The sequence below is a fragment of the Agelaius phoeniceus genome, chromosome 14 (genome assembly GCF_051311805.1).
Source record: "Agelaius phoeniceus isolate bAgePho1 chromosome 14, bAgePho1.hap1, whole genome shotgun sequence".
Lineage (NCBI taxonomy): Eukaryota > Metazoa > Chordata > Aves > Passeriformes > Icteridae > Agelaius > Agelaius phoeniceus.
The window spans coordinates 13,792,886-13,812,188 of NC_135278.1; the positions used below are offsets into that span (position 1 = coordinate 13,792,886).

The 19,303-nt window shown below is 48.2% G+C and overlaps 1 protein-coding gene across 2 annotated transcripts in view; it reads right to left on the reverse strand.

Annotated features, from left to right (window-relative positions):
• Window positions 1-444: 444 nt before the first annotated feature.
• Window positions 445-19,303, reverse strand: part of GPC3 (glypican 3) — a 141,162-nt gene continuing 122,303 nt past the window's right edge. For both annotated transcript variants that reach the window (XM_077185984.1, XM_077185985.1), the window contains exon 8: window positions 445-1,616. In XM_077185984.1, the coding sequence (XP_077042099.1) occupies window positions 1,441-1,616 (176 nt within the window). In that variant the 3' untranslated portion in view covers window positions 445-1,440. The remainder of the gene's footprint in view (window positions 1,617-19,303) is intronic.

The window sequence follows — 19,303 nt, forward strand, 5'->3', positions numbered from 1 at the left end:
ACACAATCCCAAGGCTTCAAATCAGAGTCAGACAGGTCAGCCCCATCACTTAGACTGGGTAAAGTTTCCACTCTCCAAACCATCTGACTGCATGGTTTAGAATTATCTACTTTCTCCTAAACAGAAAGCTGCTGTAAAAGAGGCCTGATGCACACAAATATTTGAAGCATGCATGTGTGTGTGAGGGGGTGTATGCACACGTAGGTGCACATGCTGCAGCTTAAGATACTGCAGATAGAAACACTCCAGTAAAGGCAGATCTTAAACAGAAATATGCAACCATCTTGGCCAGAAACGAAACAAAGCCCAGCCCATTCACTGAATCAGACCAAGCCAAGTCCTGGTGTCCCTGAGCTGGGCACAGTTGGTGTTCCCAGGCTGCCCACTCCAGCACAACACAGGCTGCTGTCTCACACACATGGGAGGCTACTGCCAGGGCACCACTTAGAGAGCAACCAATCTTTATTTTAGAGATAGCTTACGTAAAGGAACATGCAAAGAAACACATGAGTAAGAGTCTCATCTGCCTCAGGCTCCTGTAAAAGGCTGTAAATCCTTTTCTTTTCCCCTTTCAGAGCACAGCAGCTTGGCCAGTCATTGTTCACCCTGCAGAGCACAGTGTGTACATCCCCGCCGTCGCTCCTTTGGCTGGGGCTGTGCTTGCAGGTTTCCCGTGGGAAAGGAGGTGCTTCACTCCTGAAGAATGAAGCCAGGTTGTTGCATGTGCCACAAGGATGCTGGTGGGGATCAGCCAGCTGCACTGAAGGGCTTCAGGACCTGGCTGGGGGATGAGCAGAAAAATCACCTGCAACTTGCCATGGTGCAGGTGGGCTCTGTGCCCAGGGGAGCAGATCTTCACCACAGTCCCAGGGCAGGACAGCTCCTCTTCCACAGCATCTTTCCTCCTGCCAAGTGTCTGATCTTCTCTCTCCCCTGTCTTCACATGCTCTGTTATGTCCTGACCAGATTCCCAGCGGTGAGACTTGAATTTGGAGTAAGTACAAAAACCGGCTGAACTACAGAAAAAAATCTGTATTAAGTCAACTTAGGAATCAGGGGTATGATATTTGCTGAGAGTATTTCATAAACCATAGGTGTTCTGTACCCCATGCACGTTTGAACAACTCAAAATGAAATATGGTCTTCACCTTAATAGCAAGGGAGACCTCAGTGTTCAAAAACTGTGAAGAACACAATTTAATATGAACCTGCTTATATTTAACAGGACTATCTTTAAAAAGCACTGTTAGATATTTACTAGTTTGCCATGAACCAACACTTTTTTAAATCTGAGGGTTTTTTCCGTGAAGAGTCTTGAAAAACTGACTCAGGGCATTTGTCCTGTTTTTGGAAATGTGCATATATTTCAGAAGAGGTTCCAAATATCTTCCTCACTAAAGAAAGGCATGGAGAGACACGGAGTGATGCCACCAGCACTGCTCATGGCTGGTGGGCCAGCAGCAGCAGGAGGAGCAGGGCAATGCCAGCAGCAGGACTGGGGTGGGTGGCTGCACTGCCAGGGTCGCTGCTGGGGACTGCAGCACCATCCTTGCTTTGCTGATTCAGAAGCTGCTTATTTGCAGAGATGTCATCCATGTCCAGGTCGTAGGCCAGCTCTGAAAGCAGAAGGAGAGAAGTGTCAGTAACACGTGGTGTGTGTCAGCATTCTGACACACAGCACACACAGACCCCACAAAAACTGGGGCTCTGGGGGCAGCCCTGCCACAGCTGAGGGCAGCTGGGGCTGGGTGCAGCCAAAGGCATCACAGATGGGCCAGAAGAGCTTAGCAAACATCTTGTCACTCCTGCACCCACCAGTCTCAGTGCCCTACACCAAATCTTATTCATAGGGAGACCAAAAAATCCCAACTGTGAGGTGCTCCAGTAAGAAAACAAAAGAGATAAGGGATGTGCCTTACTGGAGAGCTACTCCCAAAGAAAACCAGCTGAGCTTTGGAGGGGGTGCTTAGCAATGCAAATTGTGTCTGCTCCCCAGGCACAACAAGGCTGCGTGCAGGAGTGAGGAAATCCTGCACCAACACCTCCCCAAACCCAGAGTCAGCAGAAGGCCTTGCTCACCAAAGCCTCCTGGCTCCTGTAGGACCCGAGGAGCTCTGCATTCCTGCAATCTTACGTAAGAGTGTGCAAAATATGCTCCTTGCAGCACTGAGAACACATCCCATCCCTGATCCACCTCATCAAAGGAAGGAATGTGAGTGGATCATGCACTCTGGGCATGCTGGTGTTGCAACATGGAGACTTTGAGATGAAGCACATGTGGGTTCCAATCCAAGAAAGCATTCAGTATAAAACTTCTGATAGCACTGGCTGAGGAGCATGACATTGACAGAGGGGAAAGCTTGTGGCAACCATCACTGGCTGCAAGGGGCCTGCTGAGCAGTAACTCACAGCTGCCCTTCTCTTGCTGGGTCAGGGAAGAATAAAGAATTCCAAATAGACAATGTGGAAAGACAAGACACCAGCAAATCTCAGGGCCAAGAAGAAAGAGTAAAAGGTGTTTTAAGATGCCATTAGCCAGATCCACCTGGGGCATCTGAACCTGTCAGTCAGCTGGACTGAGTGGGTGCACTCATGCTTGCTCTCAGGGCAGTGGGGCCCTTGCTCCCCTGCTTGTGCTGCTGCCATCTCCTTCTGGGGTCCAGGTTTCTCACCCAAATGGGAATCAGGTAAGCCTGGTTTGTCCTATCCTCAGAGCCTGGCCTTTGGAATTGGAGGAAACTGGTGGTTTCCATCAGAAGAGACCCTGACTCAAGACTTTTCCAAGCTTTCTCCTGGATCACTAGCATGTTGGAAAGGTTTGGATCATCCCACCCCACTCCTGAGAAAGAATCCAAGAAACTGAATAAGCCCTCTATCTAAAAAATGCCACATCAATCCAATGAACACCACTGCCAAGGCAAACAGGCAGTATTTCTTAATCAAAAACTACCCAAACATTGCAAAACAAAAGCAGAACGATGTTAGCATTACAAGTGAGTCAGCCCAGGCCATCAAAGGACGTCAGAAATGGCTCAAAGGGAGCAGTTATCCAAGCACAGAGAGGGCCAGGTGAACCCCCCTGGTAAACTGAATTCTCTAGTAGATCCCCACAAACACTGCAACTCCTCTTTTCCACAGCTTTCCTGCTTTCCTTCTGAGCAGTACAGATATGGTGCTGTCCTCTGGCACTGCACACCCATGGGAAGAACAGGGGGAGAAAGGTGCCACCTCGAAAGGGATGTGCTGGGAGACTTTCCAAGCACAGAGAGAACCAGTCCCTCTGGCACGAGGCAGGCTCAGGCTCCAGGGAAGTTTGGGAGCAGCCTGCCTGCACCACCTTCTTTTCCCAAGCTCATTCTGGAAAATAAGTGGAGGGATTTGGAGTTAATAAAATCACAGCAGATTATTTCACAGTTGGTTGTTTGACACAAGACTCCTCAGCTGGCACAGTGTTGGATCACAACCTGCCCTAGTGTGTTTTGGAAGGTATTTCCACACATTAAAAAGGCTTCTGAAACCTAAAAGAGGCTCCATGGGGTCACAGCACTGTCAGGCACCCACAGTCTCTCAGACCAGTGACCATGAGAGCTTTTGGGGCAGAATATTCTCTTACTGGACATCCTAGCAAACCTAAAAAACTCTCCAGGAACTGAGTAACTACTCTTGCCTTCCCTTTAGAAAAGAAACTTGAAACAAAAGAGTGTTTCAGCAAGGTCCTTAACAGCACAAAGGGTTTTGACGGCCCCATTTACAGTCTTGTTCTGGGATGTAATTTATGAGATTCGAGTTCCTGCACGGGTCTCAATGCAGCAGCTGAATCCCGTTGGAAATGTTCAGCCAGTACCAAAATGAGTGCTCCAAACATATTCTCTGCGTGGGAAATTGTCCAATTCTGGGATTTCACCTCAACTTGAGTAAGGGTAAGTTTTTAAATCACAGCATTTCACCCAAATGGGGATGGTGATGCTCTCGCTATTTCCTTCTGGCCAAATTAAAGAGAAGGGAAGAGAGACCCTCTTGTCATCAGAGATTAGAATGCTATTTTCCTCCCCTTAACTGCTTCAGAAGTTTAGTGCTTGGGTGTGCCATTTGTTTTCACTGTTTCTTCCATTGTATCCTACTCCTTATTTGTGCCCAACTGTATTCTTAGGCGTGATGGATTTAGCCAAGCATCTTTTATTTTGTATTAATCATGGATCTGTAACCCTTGCAAATCCCTTTCACTTAACTCCTAATGACCTTTGCTACATCAGAGGAAAGGAAAATAAAAGGTATGAGCCTCTAACAGACCTCAGGCAGCCAATCCAGGCAATAAGAGCATTAAAAATACACATCACAGAATCACAGAATTGGTAAGGTTGGAAAGGATCACAGTCACTTATCTGATCCAAGCTCCCTCTCAAGCCCAAAGCACAGGATTGAGTCTATCTCCAGTGAGGGACACTCCACACCCTTTCTGGGCAACCTCCAGTTCTCAGTCACTGCACAGTAAAAAAGTTCTTCCTCATATTCAGATGGAGCTCCCTGTGCATCAGTTTCTGCCCACTGCCTCTGATCTTACTGCTTATACTATCAATAATAAACATATTTCAAATCCAAGAACCCAAATTAGCAAATGTTCCTAACCAGGTAGTTCTTGAGAGGGCTCCATTATAATTTCCAGCTTTTTTTAGGATCCCTGGTTAGACCTGGTCACCCCCACATCCCTGCACCTCCTGCCCCCACAGCTTCCAGGAGTGAAAGAGCCTCAGCATCAGGGATAGAGCTGCAGGATGGCTGGTGGGGTAACTGAAACTAGCATTCCACATACTCCATTTTGGGCACATCCACCCAAAACTTTGCCTTTATGCTGCAAAATAACCTAAAAGAAGGTACTTCTCTGCCTCCCCTCTACCCAGCCACCTTCTGCATTAAACATCTCCACCACTCCAGCTCTGATCACCCAATTCACTGGCATCAGCTTCTCAGTACAAAGTGGCCCTTTGCCCTGCAAAGCCTTTTGGGGGAGGGCAGGAAACCAGAAAAATCTGTTTCTGTTTATAATCAGAGTCCAGGGGGTATTACCAACAATCTGCACTAATTACAAATTCAATCTTCACTCATTCTGGTCCCTCTTGTCCTCTGGGCTGCAGATTAGATAATCCCTTTAAAATAATAGTCCATCATTAGCTGTGCTTTTCCCTGCCCCTCCTCACGCGAGCCGAGCGTGCGGGCGCTTTCCCGGCATCCTCCCACAGCTGCTGAAAGGTCTCCAGCCGCACACAAGCCGGTCCCTCCGGAAGCATCTTTTGTCACCAAAGCCCCTCTAACACAAAGCTGCTGTGCTGTGCTCCCAGGACAGCCACAGCTTCAATGGCCTCGCAGCGTGGAGGACAAAACCCGGCGCCAGCCCCGCAACCCGCGCTCTCCGCAGCCACGACATAAAGCACAGGCATTTTCCCATGGATTAGGGAAAATGCCTCCTGACTCTGCCATACTGACTCTGCACAAGTTATTGGGCAGGGATCATTAGAAAGCTCTTCTTGCTGAACCACACCAGCTTTGGAGGTGGCTATAAAATAGGGCTGAACTGGGAGGAAGTTGGGTTTGAGTTGGGATGGAATGTCCCATGGCAGCTGGCACAGCAGGAACGAGGAGGAAGAGTATTGGCACATAGGCTTTGCTCTGCCAAATGCAATGCTGGCTACCAAAACACCCCCTTTTCACCCCCAAAATGGACAACATGGCCTTGAGCAAAGAGCTGCTAGCAAATGTCTGGCAAATGCCCTCCAAGAGCCCTGCTGCTGCAGGCTGGCTCGGCTGCTGCCCAGAGCCAGAGCCAGGGAATGTCATCTCCCAGCCAGGCATCTGGGCTGCCTGCCTGCCAAGCCTGCCCCAGCAGATGGTTCCAGCCATGGACCCAATATAGTAACAAAGCCATAATGGATGGCCAGGCATGAAAACTGCCTCCCCCTGTCACTTGATAGCTCTGCCAGTGCCTCGTGCAGCCGTGACGGGCGTGAGGGGATCCCGACACAGGTGAAGCCATGAAGCCTAACACAGCGTGTTCAGCCAACAGGGCTGCTGTGCTGATGGCCCTGCTTTGCACATGATGGAAACACTGCAGTGTGAAGGGAATGGATCATGCTTCCAGTGAATGCAAAACACATCAAGTAGAAATGTCACAGACAGGAAGGGCAGCTTGGCAAGCTGTGGCATCTGCCAGCATCTGCCTGCACCTTTCCTTCAGGACTGATTTTTCCTAGGAAAGAATATGCTACCATTGCCACTGAAAATGATAATCTCCAGAGCGTGTTGCTTTGTGTAATTTTTTTAAGCAGTGAGCATCTCCAGTGTGGGGAAGAAGATGCCAACAGATGCAGCAGACTGGCTGTCTCCAAAACAGGACCGGATTTCTTAAAGGGAGAGATGTTTGAGTCAAGCCCAAACTGTTGACTCATTAAAAGGTGAAGCATAAGAGCCTGTGATTCCACACACCAGTCTGCCTCACCTTGGCTCCCAAATCTCTCCTTCTCTACACTACCAACCATTTCACTCTCACAGGTGTTTGCACCTGAAACGTAGAAGAACAGTTCAATTTCATCCCAAACACTTCCTGGAACACCAAAAGCTCTGCTGGCCTCAGCCTGCAGTTATCTGATTTTTCATGCAAACAGTTCCTATCATAAACACACCTCTGCCTCCCCAAAGGCAACACCTGAAACCATCCATGGGGTTACATGGCACAAACAGCCACAACTGCACAGATACAGCCAAGATTCCCAACATGCTGCTTCTCCAAAACACCTTAAACTCTTCCAAACACCTAGCCAAGCATGGTTTCATCTCATCAGGGAGGTTTTGCCCTCTGGCTTATTACCATTAAAATCCTGGAGCACCAACAGGTTTGCCAGTTGTCTTCTTGCACAACGAGCTGCAACAGCCCAGCCGTAGGTGCGGCCGCGCCAGTGTGTAATTAAAGCATGAGCCAGGGCTGGCTGTGGTGCTTGTGTTGGCACAGATCACTGAGATGGATGTGCAGCATGTGCATGGTCTTGTGCCTCTGCTTTTCCACCTCCTCCACAGCAATTTAGGAGGTGCGGCTCTTGGCAATATGGATTTGGAAAAAAAAAGAAGAAAAAAATCCAGCTCAACATCACCCTGCTGCCATCGGCAACACCGCCAAGAGAGCCTGGCATGGCTCAGCAGCAACGGGTAAAACCAACTTCCTGGGCAGAAACCCAAAGGAATCAGGTTTGGGATTGCTGATTTGCAAACCAAGACTTTTCCCCCGCCTGCCTGTTTGCCACCTCTGAGCTGCTGGGGTGCCACCGATGGCCCATGGCCTGCAGCACATGTTCACCATCAACCCAGACACCACAGGTACCACCACAAACCCAACGGGGGAGGAAGCTCCCCAGGATCAATGCTCTCTGGAAGGCAGCAGTAAATTGATTTGGGGGGACCCAGATGTGAGGAAGGTCCATCTCAGTCCCAGCCAGGGCTGTAACCAGGTGCTGTTTGGGGTACATGAGGCACTGAGGCAGCCAATGTGCCCACCCTGGCTCCCCAACCTCCAGTACTACCACAAAAGTCTCTCCACACACATCCACAAGCTTTTGAAGGGCAAAAACCCCCTCAAAACCCAACACAGTGCACAGGCAGAGGGGCTGCACCATGACCCTAATTCCAGCAACTGCTCCTTCCCCCCACCCTGGCCAGAGGCTGGTGGCAAGGAAGGGCCATCATTTATGACCTGGGCCTATGTTTACTTTGAAAATGTACTCGTTACATTCTTTGCTCCTTGGTTTGTTCTAGATCTACCCTGAAGAGAATCTGGCATCTGCAATTGCATTCCTCGTTTTCCCCTTGGCAGAGCGTGAAAGAGTTTCTGAACTGCACTCGCGGAGCGGAGCCACAGAAACGTGTTTAGCAAAATGCACTCATGTAATCTATTAAAAATTAACAAATCTCATTAGCATTATTAATTGGAAGGGCTGGAGTCCTTGTACTTTGCTGATGAAGCAGCATTACCCTGGTCTGATATCCAGATGTACAGTCCAGAACAAGAGCTGCTACCTAAAAAAGTTTAGAAGAAAGCACTGAAAAATAGGGAGCTAAACACGTACAGCCAAAAACATCTGCAAAGACAGGAGTCAAGAAATAAAAAGAGGAATAGCTGTAAACAGAAGAGCATGAATAGAAGTGAAATTATTTAAGTGGCAGCAATACAGGACTGGGTCAAGCCATGATCCTGCAGATCTTCAGTATCTCAGCCCACCCAGATGTCATTTCTTCCTGCTTGGAGACCTTCAAGATCTAAATCACAAAGAGATCACTCTGCTGTCACCTGAGATATCTCTGAACATTCTTGATTTTGGGAAGTAAGGTTCCCAGTGATAGCAGAGCAAAATTAAATGCTTCATATTCCCTCTAATGACTAAAAACAACATACTCCCATCTAACTGAAATTTTCTCCTTCATGTTTTCTTCCCCAAAAGCTCCTGGATATGACCAGGAGAGGAAGCTCTTTCTTGCTACGTGCTGGCCTTCAACACTCTAAGCTCAGGACATTCAGGTATTAGCAGGACCTGACAAAATGCATTCCTAAGGGGAATGCAATGGTCGCTGCCTTCCAGATGTTAGCCACTAAAAGCAGCCCTCAAGGCAGAAGGATATTTCTCAATGCTTGATTGGAAAGCTCATGGTGGTGTTCTGGCACCCAGGAACATCTGACACCTTCCTTTGTGACTCACTGTGTGTGGAAACCAGCCCTGAAAGTGCCCAGGCCACAGACACCAGGGGTTTGTGCATTCCTGCTTCAAGTAGGCAACCAGGAATGTGCCTCTTCAATCAGAAAGGACAAGGACTTTGTGCAATGTCTACACTCAGTGAAAAATCCCTGGACATCCACCAGGCTACAACTCATGATGCCAAGGGAAATATCTCGAGTGAGATTTCAGGTCAAAACGCAGGAGTTTGGGCTGTGCATGGACACCCCAGCTCAGCCCACAGGAGAGCTGGCAGGTAGGATGAGGCATGGTGATGCTCCATGCTCCTCTGCTCAGCCTGCCTCTGCTCCTGGAGAAACTTCCTGAGGTTTTGTGCTCTGGCACTGTCCAGGGTCACCAGGATGGAGGGACAGCCAGCTCCTCCTGTCCATGCCAGGGGAATGTTTGCATGGAGCAGGAGCTGAGGTGAGAGAGCTGCCAAGGGAAGGGAGCCAAGTGGCAACAGCATCAACTGGCTTTTCTCATTGTGTTAACCTGCATAAATAAACAAATTAAAAAAATCCTGGACCTGCATTAAAACAACATTAAAGTGACTGTAAAAATGGGGTAATGCAGAAGTCCTGGGAAATATCACCACACCCAATTTTTCCACTTTATATAGAAGAAGGTTTGGGTTCATGGGCTGGAACTTTTTAACAGCTTCAGGACTTCTTCCCTGCATTGGAAGCAGCCCCAGGAACAGCCTCTGTGGTCTGACACCAGGACCTGGCTTTGCACTGCATGGCAGTGAAGAAAGACCCAAATTAAGCCCAGCTGCTCATTGGGTGCCTGTAACCTCTGACACAAATCCTGGCTGATTTCTGCTCCCTGCCTCCCTCCCAGGCTGGAGCAAACCCTGACCCCAAAGCACTGGTGGAATGAGGGTGCTAAAAGCTGGATTGAATGGTGGTGGCAGTTCCAATGGGAATCCCAGCGTCATCCCTGCTGAGCTCCAGGACACTGTGGCTGCAGTGCCTGGGCTGTGCTGGACCTCTGCCATCACACACTGTCCTGGGGTCCAAGGGCCTCCCTGTCATGCTTGGGACCATGCTGGAGCTCAAGGAGATCACCTGGATTGCTCCCACTGCAGAGGGAGGGAGCAAGGGATGGAGGGGATTGGCCCTGGGCTCCTGCTGGCATCTCCCCAGGACAGCTGGTACAGCCACAAGAAGGTGCCAGGGACAAGGGCACACTGCTCCTGTGAGAGAATCCAAATTGTTCTGAGGACACCTCCATTGACCCAACAAGGAGGTGACAACTCCATAGGGCTCCAAGGCCCAAGCCCACAAATGCCTCCTTCTCCATCCTATCTGAAGCAATCACGGCTCTCTCTCAGGAATGTCACAATCAAAGTGGAAAATCAAAATAAAAAGGCTATGTAATCCAGTTTGTAAATCCCTTCAAAATCACAAAATCCTCTCTAAAATGGATTACTGAGATTAGAGATAAGAGTTTCCTGGAAATCAAGAATTGCATTTCTGCCTCCCCCATCTCTTCACTGCGTCAGAAAAAAAGAGCCTTGCTTGTGCCCCCCACCCCACCTCACTCCTTCCCAGCCATCATCCCAGCCTTGGGGAGCAAAAGCAGCTCCCTCCAGCCCCTAAAAACAGCAGAGCTGTTTCTACCTGACTTTGCCATAAGCAGCATTTTGGGGCAGAATCTGCTGCATATCCCTGAGCCTGTGGACAACGTGGGATGACTGCCAGGTTCTGCAAGCATCCATCCCTACTCCCAACAGGCTCCACGTGGTTGTGCAATGTGCTCCCGTGGTTTGTGAGCTGCAGGACTTGCACCCAGTCCTGGGGGTGCCCAGCAGAAAAACATCCTCTTAAATCAGGAAAATCACCAATGTGCCAGTGGTGACAATGCTACCAAGAAGAGAAAGGTCAAACACCCATGTGGGGATGATACAAAATTATTTAGCAGCCATGCCATTATTATTCTGATAGATTAAAACCATCATTTTGTTTAATATTTTTGACTCAAGTATCCACAGTCGATGCTGATAGGACAATTTTCTTTTGGGAATTTTTATTTCGTGAGAGTTTTTGTCCTTTCCTTCTTATTTGGAACAACAACAACAAGAAGGGATTGCAATATTAGCATTCCTGGCAGAGCACACATTCAAGTTCCTGACCTGTTATTGCTCAAGGACTTCTGCAGCTGCAGATGCCTGTTTGGAGCTACAGTTAGGTCACTTTGAATGATGCTCACAGAATAAGGATCAAAACACTCACAGCTTGATCAAAAGGACATTTTATGAACATTGCAGCCTGAGTTAAGTGCTGATGTGAATACTTAGGTTTGCCCTTATATTACCTCAGCTCAGTTCTAATAAAATTAACACCCTTTTAAATAATGCACTCAATTTTATTTGTTTCATGTTTTTGTGCCTTATGGCTTTGAAAACACATTCTCAAAACCTTTCCATCGCACTGGGAATGTTTAGCTGTGCTGGGATCTGCAAATCAACATCTTTGTACAGAGGAATAACAAGGGTTGCACCTTTGTATCATTGTTCCACCTGCTCTCCAACCTGGATTTATCCACCAAAGGTTGGGGGTTTTTTTTCTGCCACAAAAGAGGGTAACCAGTCACACTCTATTTTCCCAGGAAGAATTACCACCTGTAAATAAACAACTAAAAACTGAACTACAAGCACCAGCAGCACGAATTCTCCTTTGTAAAGAGACAAGAGATAAAACAAAGCAGGGGAAAATCCAGTCTCTCCCCTGCATTTCACTTGCACATTAGAGGCAAAATGAACTTACCAGTCCAGGACAGGGGATGTCTTATTGGTGCAATACAGCTGCTTAACTGTTCTTTAGAGATATTCATCTCAAAAGCCAGAACAGAAAGAGCATTTTCCCCCCTTTTATTTATTTATCTTTTTTTTTTTGTGCCAACTCACCTTAGCTGAAAAGCACATTGAGATTGTAATTATGGGAAGGCCTCATCTAGTAGATTTGTAAACTCAGCTATCGGCTTGAATTACTGGAATTAGCAAGGCTAATTTAATGTCACTGTTCAAAATAGCTCAGATTTGGAATTTCTTAATGGCCTTAGGAAAAGGAGTCTTTATGCATACTGCAATCTAGGCTTCATTCTTAGACTAAATTCCTTCTCATAGATTTTGTGAATGCCCTGTTTTGTAGCCAACACAAACTCTGTCCAGTAAAATAATGTAAGGACTCAGAATGAAAAGAGATTAGCTGTTCCCTGCTCCTGTTATTTTAAAGCAGAAATAACTTTGGCTTCTACTGATTCATAGACAAAGCTTGAAATGCAAAGCATGCTCAACTCCAGAGTCAGCATGAAAAGGACCTTAAAATATTCCCGAGTGCAAGTAATGGACTTATTAGAGGGATGAAAAGAGGCACTTTTCACAGAATCCCAAGCTCTTTAGTCCTGTCATATCAATAATCTTGCTTAAGAATTTCATTCCATTTACATTTCTTTCCCTTCCAAATATCCTGCCTGACTCCTATGAAATACAACACTTGTGCTTTTAAAGTGTTAATTTATTTCTGTTAATGCTTGGTGGTGTAAAATGTCTGTGGATCACCCAGAGTGTGAGGGATGGTGTCACAAGGGGGTGGCACAGGGAGCAATTCTGTGCACTTATACACCTGAAAACTGATAGATGAGGAGGGAATTTTAAAGACTTGGTTAAAAGCATCTTCTTTAAATAATGGCAGTTGATTGTGCTGGAACTTGACGTACCTGCAATCTGTTGCATTCTCCTTTATGTTCATGTTTAACACCCACAAAAACAATGCTGACAGTAAGAAAAAAAAAGCTTTATAGATATCAGGAAGGAAATTTGCCTGAGCTCTCCTAAGCTGCCAAAATATATCAATTTTTAACCCTAGACTTTGAAAGATGGTTAACTCTAAAGCCAGCACAAAGCAACTAGTGACAATTTTCCCTCTTTGAAGAAGCTGCTGAAAAACAAAGGGAATTCAGGAACAAATCACCAAGGTCTGTGTGGCATAGCAGGGAAGGAGCAGAGATGCCCCCTATTTAAGGAATTAGGGGACTTTTTTTTTTCCATTCGGCTCCACAGGACAATTTGCACTGGCTGAGGACTGTCAGCACAGAGGGGAAACAAGACATTTTGGGCTACATCTGCCCATGGCCCTCCACAAGACAGCACCAGCAGAGACCAGGAGACCCCCAAGGGCTGTGACAGGATGAGTGGCCACGCTGAGATGCCCGTGCCTGGCCAGAGATGATTTTCATAGACCAAACCAGATTTCACACTGCCCAGGAGGCTCAAGGGTTTCAAAGCACACCCCAGGCATTAATTACACCCTCCACTTTGAAGAAATTAATTAAGCACTGAAACCTTCTGGTCCCTGAGAGCCAAGCACAAGCCTCCATTCACTAATGGCTAAAACTGAGCCGGGTTGTGGCGAGGTTTCAGGAACACTGACAGGAGAGCTGAGAAAAGCACCTCTGAGTGCCCTGAAGCAGCAGAATCCTCCCCCCAGGACACTTTCAATTCCTCTGGACACGTCCCAGCAGGTCCCCCTGGGAAGGCAGGCAGCCACTCCAGGTTTGGCTGTGGATCACTCCTCATGGCAAGGCAGGGAAAGCTGACACACCAGGGAGGACGAGGAGCAGTCCAGGGCATCCACCCAGCCCCTGCTTCTCCTCAAGAGTCCCTGACATTAGCAGTCATTTTTCTTAATAACAAACTGGACAGCTCTGATGAGACACCCACAAGAAGTAACAGGAGCTGCTCACACCATCCTGGTGGTTTCCTTGAGTGCCCCTGGCTGCTGGGCTGCTGTGTGACCATTCCTGGGTGAGACATCCTCCAGCCCATCCTCCAGCTTCTCCAGCTGCAAGAAGCACCCCCAGCAGTCCCATGGGAAGCAGATCAATGGGCAGGCACCCCAACATGCAGGCACCCCAAGATGCTGCAGCAACCACCCTCACTGAAGCATTTGCTGAGTGGTATCCTCCACTGGAACAAATCCACACAATGTGACACAGCCTTGGTCACTCTCCTGCAGTGCTCTAAGAAAGAAACAAAACCCTCTCTGCTCCTGATTCCCCTGTTCTGCTCCATTCAGGCTTGCTGGATGCCTCCCCATCTTTCCATCTGCCTGGATGACTTTGTGTCCTCTCAGAAGCTGGACCAGCCACTTGCCCAGAGCACTCACAATGGATGCAGAGGAGCAGCCTGCCAACCCACAAACATCTGCTGTCCCTGTTTCTTTTGCAACAAATGCCTGGATGAAATAGGTGACAAGTGCATTAAAAAAATATGATACCTGTGCTGCAGAGAGCTGGAAGGCAAAGGGGGATTGCCAGCCCCGGCAGCTGACAAAGAGTGGTGGCTGTGCTGGAGCTGCAGCCTGGGAAATCCATTAAGGCAGCATGGGGTGTCAAAGTGAAACAGGAGTGCTGGGCTTGCAGGGCAGGAGGCAAATTCAGAGAGACCTGGAACAGCAGGAGTTTCTCAGGGCATGCCTGCCTTGGCCCTCCCAAAAGCTGGGAGCAGCAGGGGAGCAGGCACACCTGAGCTGCAGTGAAGCAGAGGCAGAGAAGCCCCCTGTGCATCCCCTCCTGCTGTGGGGAGATGCCCAGGGAGGGATTCCTCAGAGCAGGGCTTGCCCCAGGGGCTGGGCCTGTCAGCTCTGCTGTAGGGTTAGTGCCATCCTGCAGCCATCCAGTCCTCCAGTGCAGGTTTCAATGGGATGCAGGGGATTTAGGAGCCTCCAGACAATCCCATATAGTGGTCCCAGTTACCCTCTATCCTACATAACAGAAGCTGGTTAAGTATTTTTACAGACAGGTTTCTGCTCCTGAATGTAAGCAACTGGTCAGGGTGAATCTTAGTTATTAGCAACCAAAATCAGGCTCTAACCTCTTGCTTTCCAACCCAAGCACAGCAGTAATTTTTGTTCAGTGTGTAGCAATACTGCCTTGCTATGTCCTTATTTTGGGATTTTTTTGGGTACACAGAACTATTTTTCTTTTTTCCACATTTTCTAATGAGTTCTGGCGGTAGGAAGTTGTTTGTAAATCACACAAGTATTTGTTTTACTGGAAACATCTGCTTTAACACATTTGTCTTTTTAAAAAGGGCAATTTTTTTTTTAAACAAAGGTATTAAGCTGCAATGTAAATTGGGCACATCTGTTTATGAGTCACTGCAATAGCACTGCCTCTAGTGCACAGATCACATGGATCTCCAGGGGCCTGATCCAGACAATTACAAACTCACAGCTTGCTCTGCTCCCTTTTCCAGCTCTCCTCTTCCCAGAGCTCTTCTGCCTGATTTAATAAATTAGGGCCACTAAATAAGAGAGACCTATTTAGTATCTGCTAACAATATTAGGTGTCTGGCCCAGCAGACCAGAGAGTATCAACAAGAGACTGAGGCTGTGCTGAAGCCCAGAGGCACCTGAGGGCCAAGTTCAGAGGAACCATTTATAGCTGGGAACCCCAGGCTGCACCAGACCCACTCTGCCCATGGTGCTGCACCATCTCTGCTGCCTGCAGCTGCTCAGGGCTGCCTCAAAAAACACCAAGAGAAGCCAAAGAGAGGGAAAGACGTCAGCTGAACCTCCAAGATCAAAACCTGACCCACCAGCTGGTATTTATCCACTGCAAACAAGAAGGTCAGCAGAGCTGGGGGACTGGTCTGAGGCCCAGGAAAACCATTCAGCTCTGGTACTGCAGTGGCTAGGGAGCATCCCTGATGATTCTGGGGTAAATAAAGCCAATGAGGGGTGGGAAGGGCAAATCCAAACCAGCATCCCCACAAGAGCTGCCAGACTCCAAATGTGCAGGGCAAAGCTTCCTGACTGGCACCAAAGCCCAAATAAAGCTAGAGGAGTCAGGAAGGGACACAGGAGGTGATGGTGCATCAGATGCTCCCTGAGAACAGGCACTGGAGCACAAAGGGGAGTTTGCTTCCACAGGGAAGGGGAGAGGGGAGCGTTTTGGGTATAAATGCATTCCTTCACATTCCCTGCACATGCCTCAGCAGTGATTTATGTGGACAAGAGAAGAGATACTGCAGGCTGTGTTCTGTGATGACTTTGGGGAGCACACAGCCTTTTTTTTATTTACTTTTTACTGGAATGATCTACAGAGAACCAGAAGAGGACAAGCAAACATACCAAAGCTGCAGAGCAGCCGGCAGAGAGATATCAAGGAGACAGAGGATATTACTCAGATTCTGATAATAACCAGTGGCTCCCACCTGCCAACTGCAGGCTGTCTAACACAAAAAACTCCAAAAACAGGCTGGAGCAGATGTCTGCCTCCCTGTGCAGGAAGTGTCTCCAGTATCCATGAAACACAAGCAAAATAGCTTAGAGTCCAGCAATTTTTTAGACTCGAGATACTGAATTCAAACAGGAAGGAGGGAGGAAAAAAAACAGCAAAGCAAAAAGATGTGTCTCACATTGCAGTTGTAATTTACATTTTAGAAATCCTGCTGGGACTCCTGCACTGGACTGAGGCAGTGACAGATGCCCTGGCAATCTGTCCAGCTGCCAAACCTGATGCTCAGCAGCCAGCAGTACCTGCCACTGCAAACCACCCATCCCTACACATCACAGAACCACCAAGGGATGCACCATGAGCACTCAGTGCTGCACAGGGTCCCTCTGCACCCAGCATGGAGCCAGCCCAAGGCAGCAGCTCCCACCTGCCTGGAGATGGGAAACACAGAAACAGGGATACACCTTCCAAGAAGGAAGGTGTGGGGAAGGGAAGGTGCTGCTGGGTTTGCATTCCAGCTCTGGGCACAGCCCCAGCCTCCTGCAGGAGGGGAGGGCAGAGCATCGTCCCAGGGACCACGGGAAGCAAAGAGCAAATGAAAAGCAGGAACAGACAGCAAGATGTCATTGAGAGCCCCAAATACCATTGAAGACACTTTCTGAAACAACAGAAGCTGGTCAACATGCCAGATTTCCATTCCCATAAAAGAGGGGGAATGTGCTACTGCTCCAAAGCAGAACAAAAGCAAAACGTGTCCAAATTTTTTGTTGTTTAAATTTACAAAATTTTAAAAAGGCAAACTGACATACCATTCCAACAAAGTCAATCAATTCATTTGGGTTTGGGGTTTTTTTCCCCTCTGGTATAATTAAAAATGTAATTTCAAGAAGACTTTGAGACAAGAAGCTGCTGTGGAGTGAAAGCAGACAGCATTACCTTGTGCTTCAGGCTGCTGCTGCTTCACTTCCCTGCTGCAAGGGCACAGAAAGATGTTTCAGTTCCTTCCAAAACAAGAAGATCCCATCCAAAGCTCCAGCAAGCTTCACTGCCTCCCAGTTCCAGCAGAGGCAATTTGCAACACAAAGTCTCCCATCAGAAAGTTTCTGTCTTGCCCTAAAAGCAACATGAGGGGAGATTCAATTTTGAAGTCAGGGCACTTTTGCCCCAGGGAAGATGCCCCAGAAAAGCTGGCAAAGCCAGCAGACTCCAGAACCACTTGGTTGCCTGAAATTTGCTGCAGGGGCAGAAACCCATCTGGGCCCTGCTGGAGCTGTGAGAGCCCCAGGGCAGGAATGCAGGGGAAGGCAGAGCACTGGAGGTGGCAGGTCCGTGGGAAGGGGGACACCCCTCCTCCAGCTCACAGCTCATCCATCCCAGCACCGCGGGTCAGGATCTGCTGCAGATACACCTGGGAATCAGGGGAGCCCTGCTCAGGCAAACACACCTGGTTCAGTTCATGTTACTGCTGGTGTCAGCCCCAGCAGATGTGTGTGCACAGCTCAGGATAATGCACACCAGCCGAGGAGAGCTCCTGCCTGACACATGATGGATCCCCTGCTCCTGGAGCACACCGAGCAGTGTTGACTCAGTAATCGATCCTGTCCTGGTAATGCACCCACTGATGAGTGATTTGCAGGCCAGACCCAAACTCAGACTATTTTCACTTGCAAAGCAAGGGGTGAGAAGAGAGACAGAAATGAGGATTAAAAGACCAGGATCCTAGGAGGTTTTTCTAGAGAAGCATCCTTATTCCCCTTTCCAATACCTTTTTGGCAAGGACTAAAAAAGAGGCTGCCTTCTGAGCAGGTCTGTGTTTCTTTCTTCTGGGGACCAACAGCAACCAGCAACAGGCTCTGTGGCCAGGTCTGTGCACAAGTCCAGCATGGGCTGTCCACTGATTTAATTTTAAAAACCTCATCTCAAGTAATGCCTCTTCCTCCATCCAGGTTACATCCAGATCCCAACATCTTCCAGATATTCAGCTCAGAGCTACATTTAATCAGGCTTGATTATTTCATAGACATGTACATTTATATTTATGGAAAGATGTAAAAACTAATTTTCAGAGTGCAGTGCTGCTGTCTGCAGCATGTAGGGACCTGTTGGATGCAGGCAGGGAGATGCTGCCATGCAGACTCTCACTCAACCACATCTAAGCCAACTCCAGCTCCCCAGAGCTCCTGGCTGCTCACACCACAATGTGATGCTACAACTCACACTGCCAGGTCATGGCCACAATAACCACCTGCACAAAAACAAACACATTTGTTCAAATTTGAGGAGGGGAACCAAGAGGTCAGGCTTTTTAAGGCAGCCTGGAGAATTTGAGCATTCCCCATCTTGTTCCACATAGGGCTCAAAAAGTGCTCTGAAAGTTGTACCCAAAATGTTTCCAGTGAGGGTTTCCATGATCCACCTGACACAGCATCTGCCCTCCTGGACATCTTCAGGGCAAGAGGATGGACAGCAGAGCATGTCTCAGCCACAGCTGAGACACCAGGCCCTCCTCCTAAGCACTTTCAGTGAGACAGGGACACCTGGCCCAACACTCATGGACACAGCTGCATCTCCCCAGGACACTTCTTGGGCAGATGTGTTTTATAGTCCTTGGTTCTTGTCTTCTTTTGTCATTGAAAGGGACCTTAAGGATGATCTAGTTCCACCACACCTGCCATGAGCAGGGACCTCCACTGCAGCAGGCTGCTCAGACTCCATCCAAGCTGGCCTTGAGGACATTTTCTGGGAGAGGGAGGGCCCAGCCCCGTGCCCACAGGGCATCCTGTGGTGTCTGAAGGCTGAGTGCTGGCACTCTGACACAAGTGCTGGGCACACACATCAGCCAGGACAGCTGGGGCCCACTCCAGGGCCAGAGCCCTGTCCCACAACACTCAGCAGGGCTGTGCCCAGCAGCCTCATTTATTACATCCCATAATCTCTCTTATCAGCTTACCTGCAGTGAGGCATTAGCAAAAGCCAAGCCGCTCATGAAAGGGACACCCTCTCCTATGTGAAAAGTCAATCAACATGTTATATTGTTATCAGGCTCGCAGACAAACCTCTCTTTGTACAACAAAATGTGCAGATACAGTGCCCTGACTATCAGTGTAAGGTTATCTTGTTGAGCCTTTAGCAAGTAGCACCTGATCTGCTTCTGTCTGAAATATACCTTTATTGTTGTCCCTTAAAAAGAAAACCAGCTAAATTATTTTGCCTCTCCACAAGGAAAAACAGCAAAAAGGAAAAAAAACCCAAAAACCACCAAACCAAAAAGCAAGGCTGCATCCAAGTCAGGAATTGTGTTTCCCAAC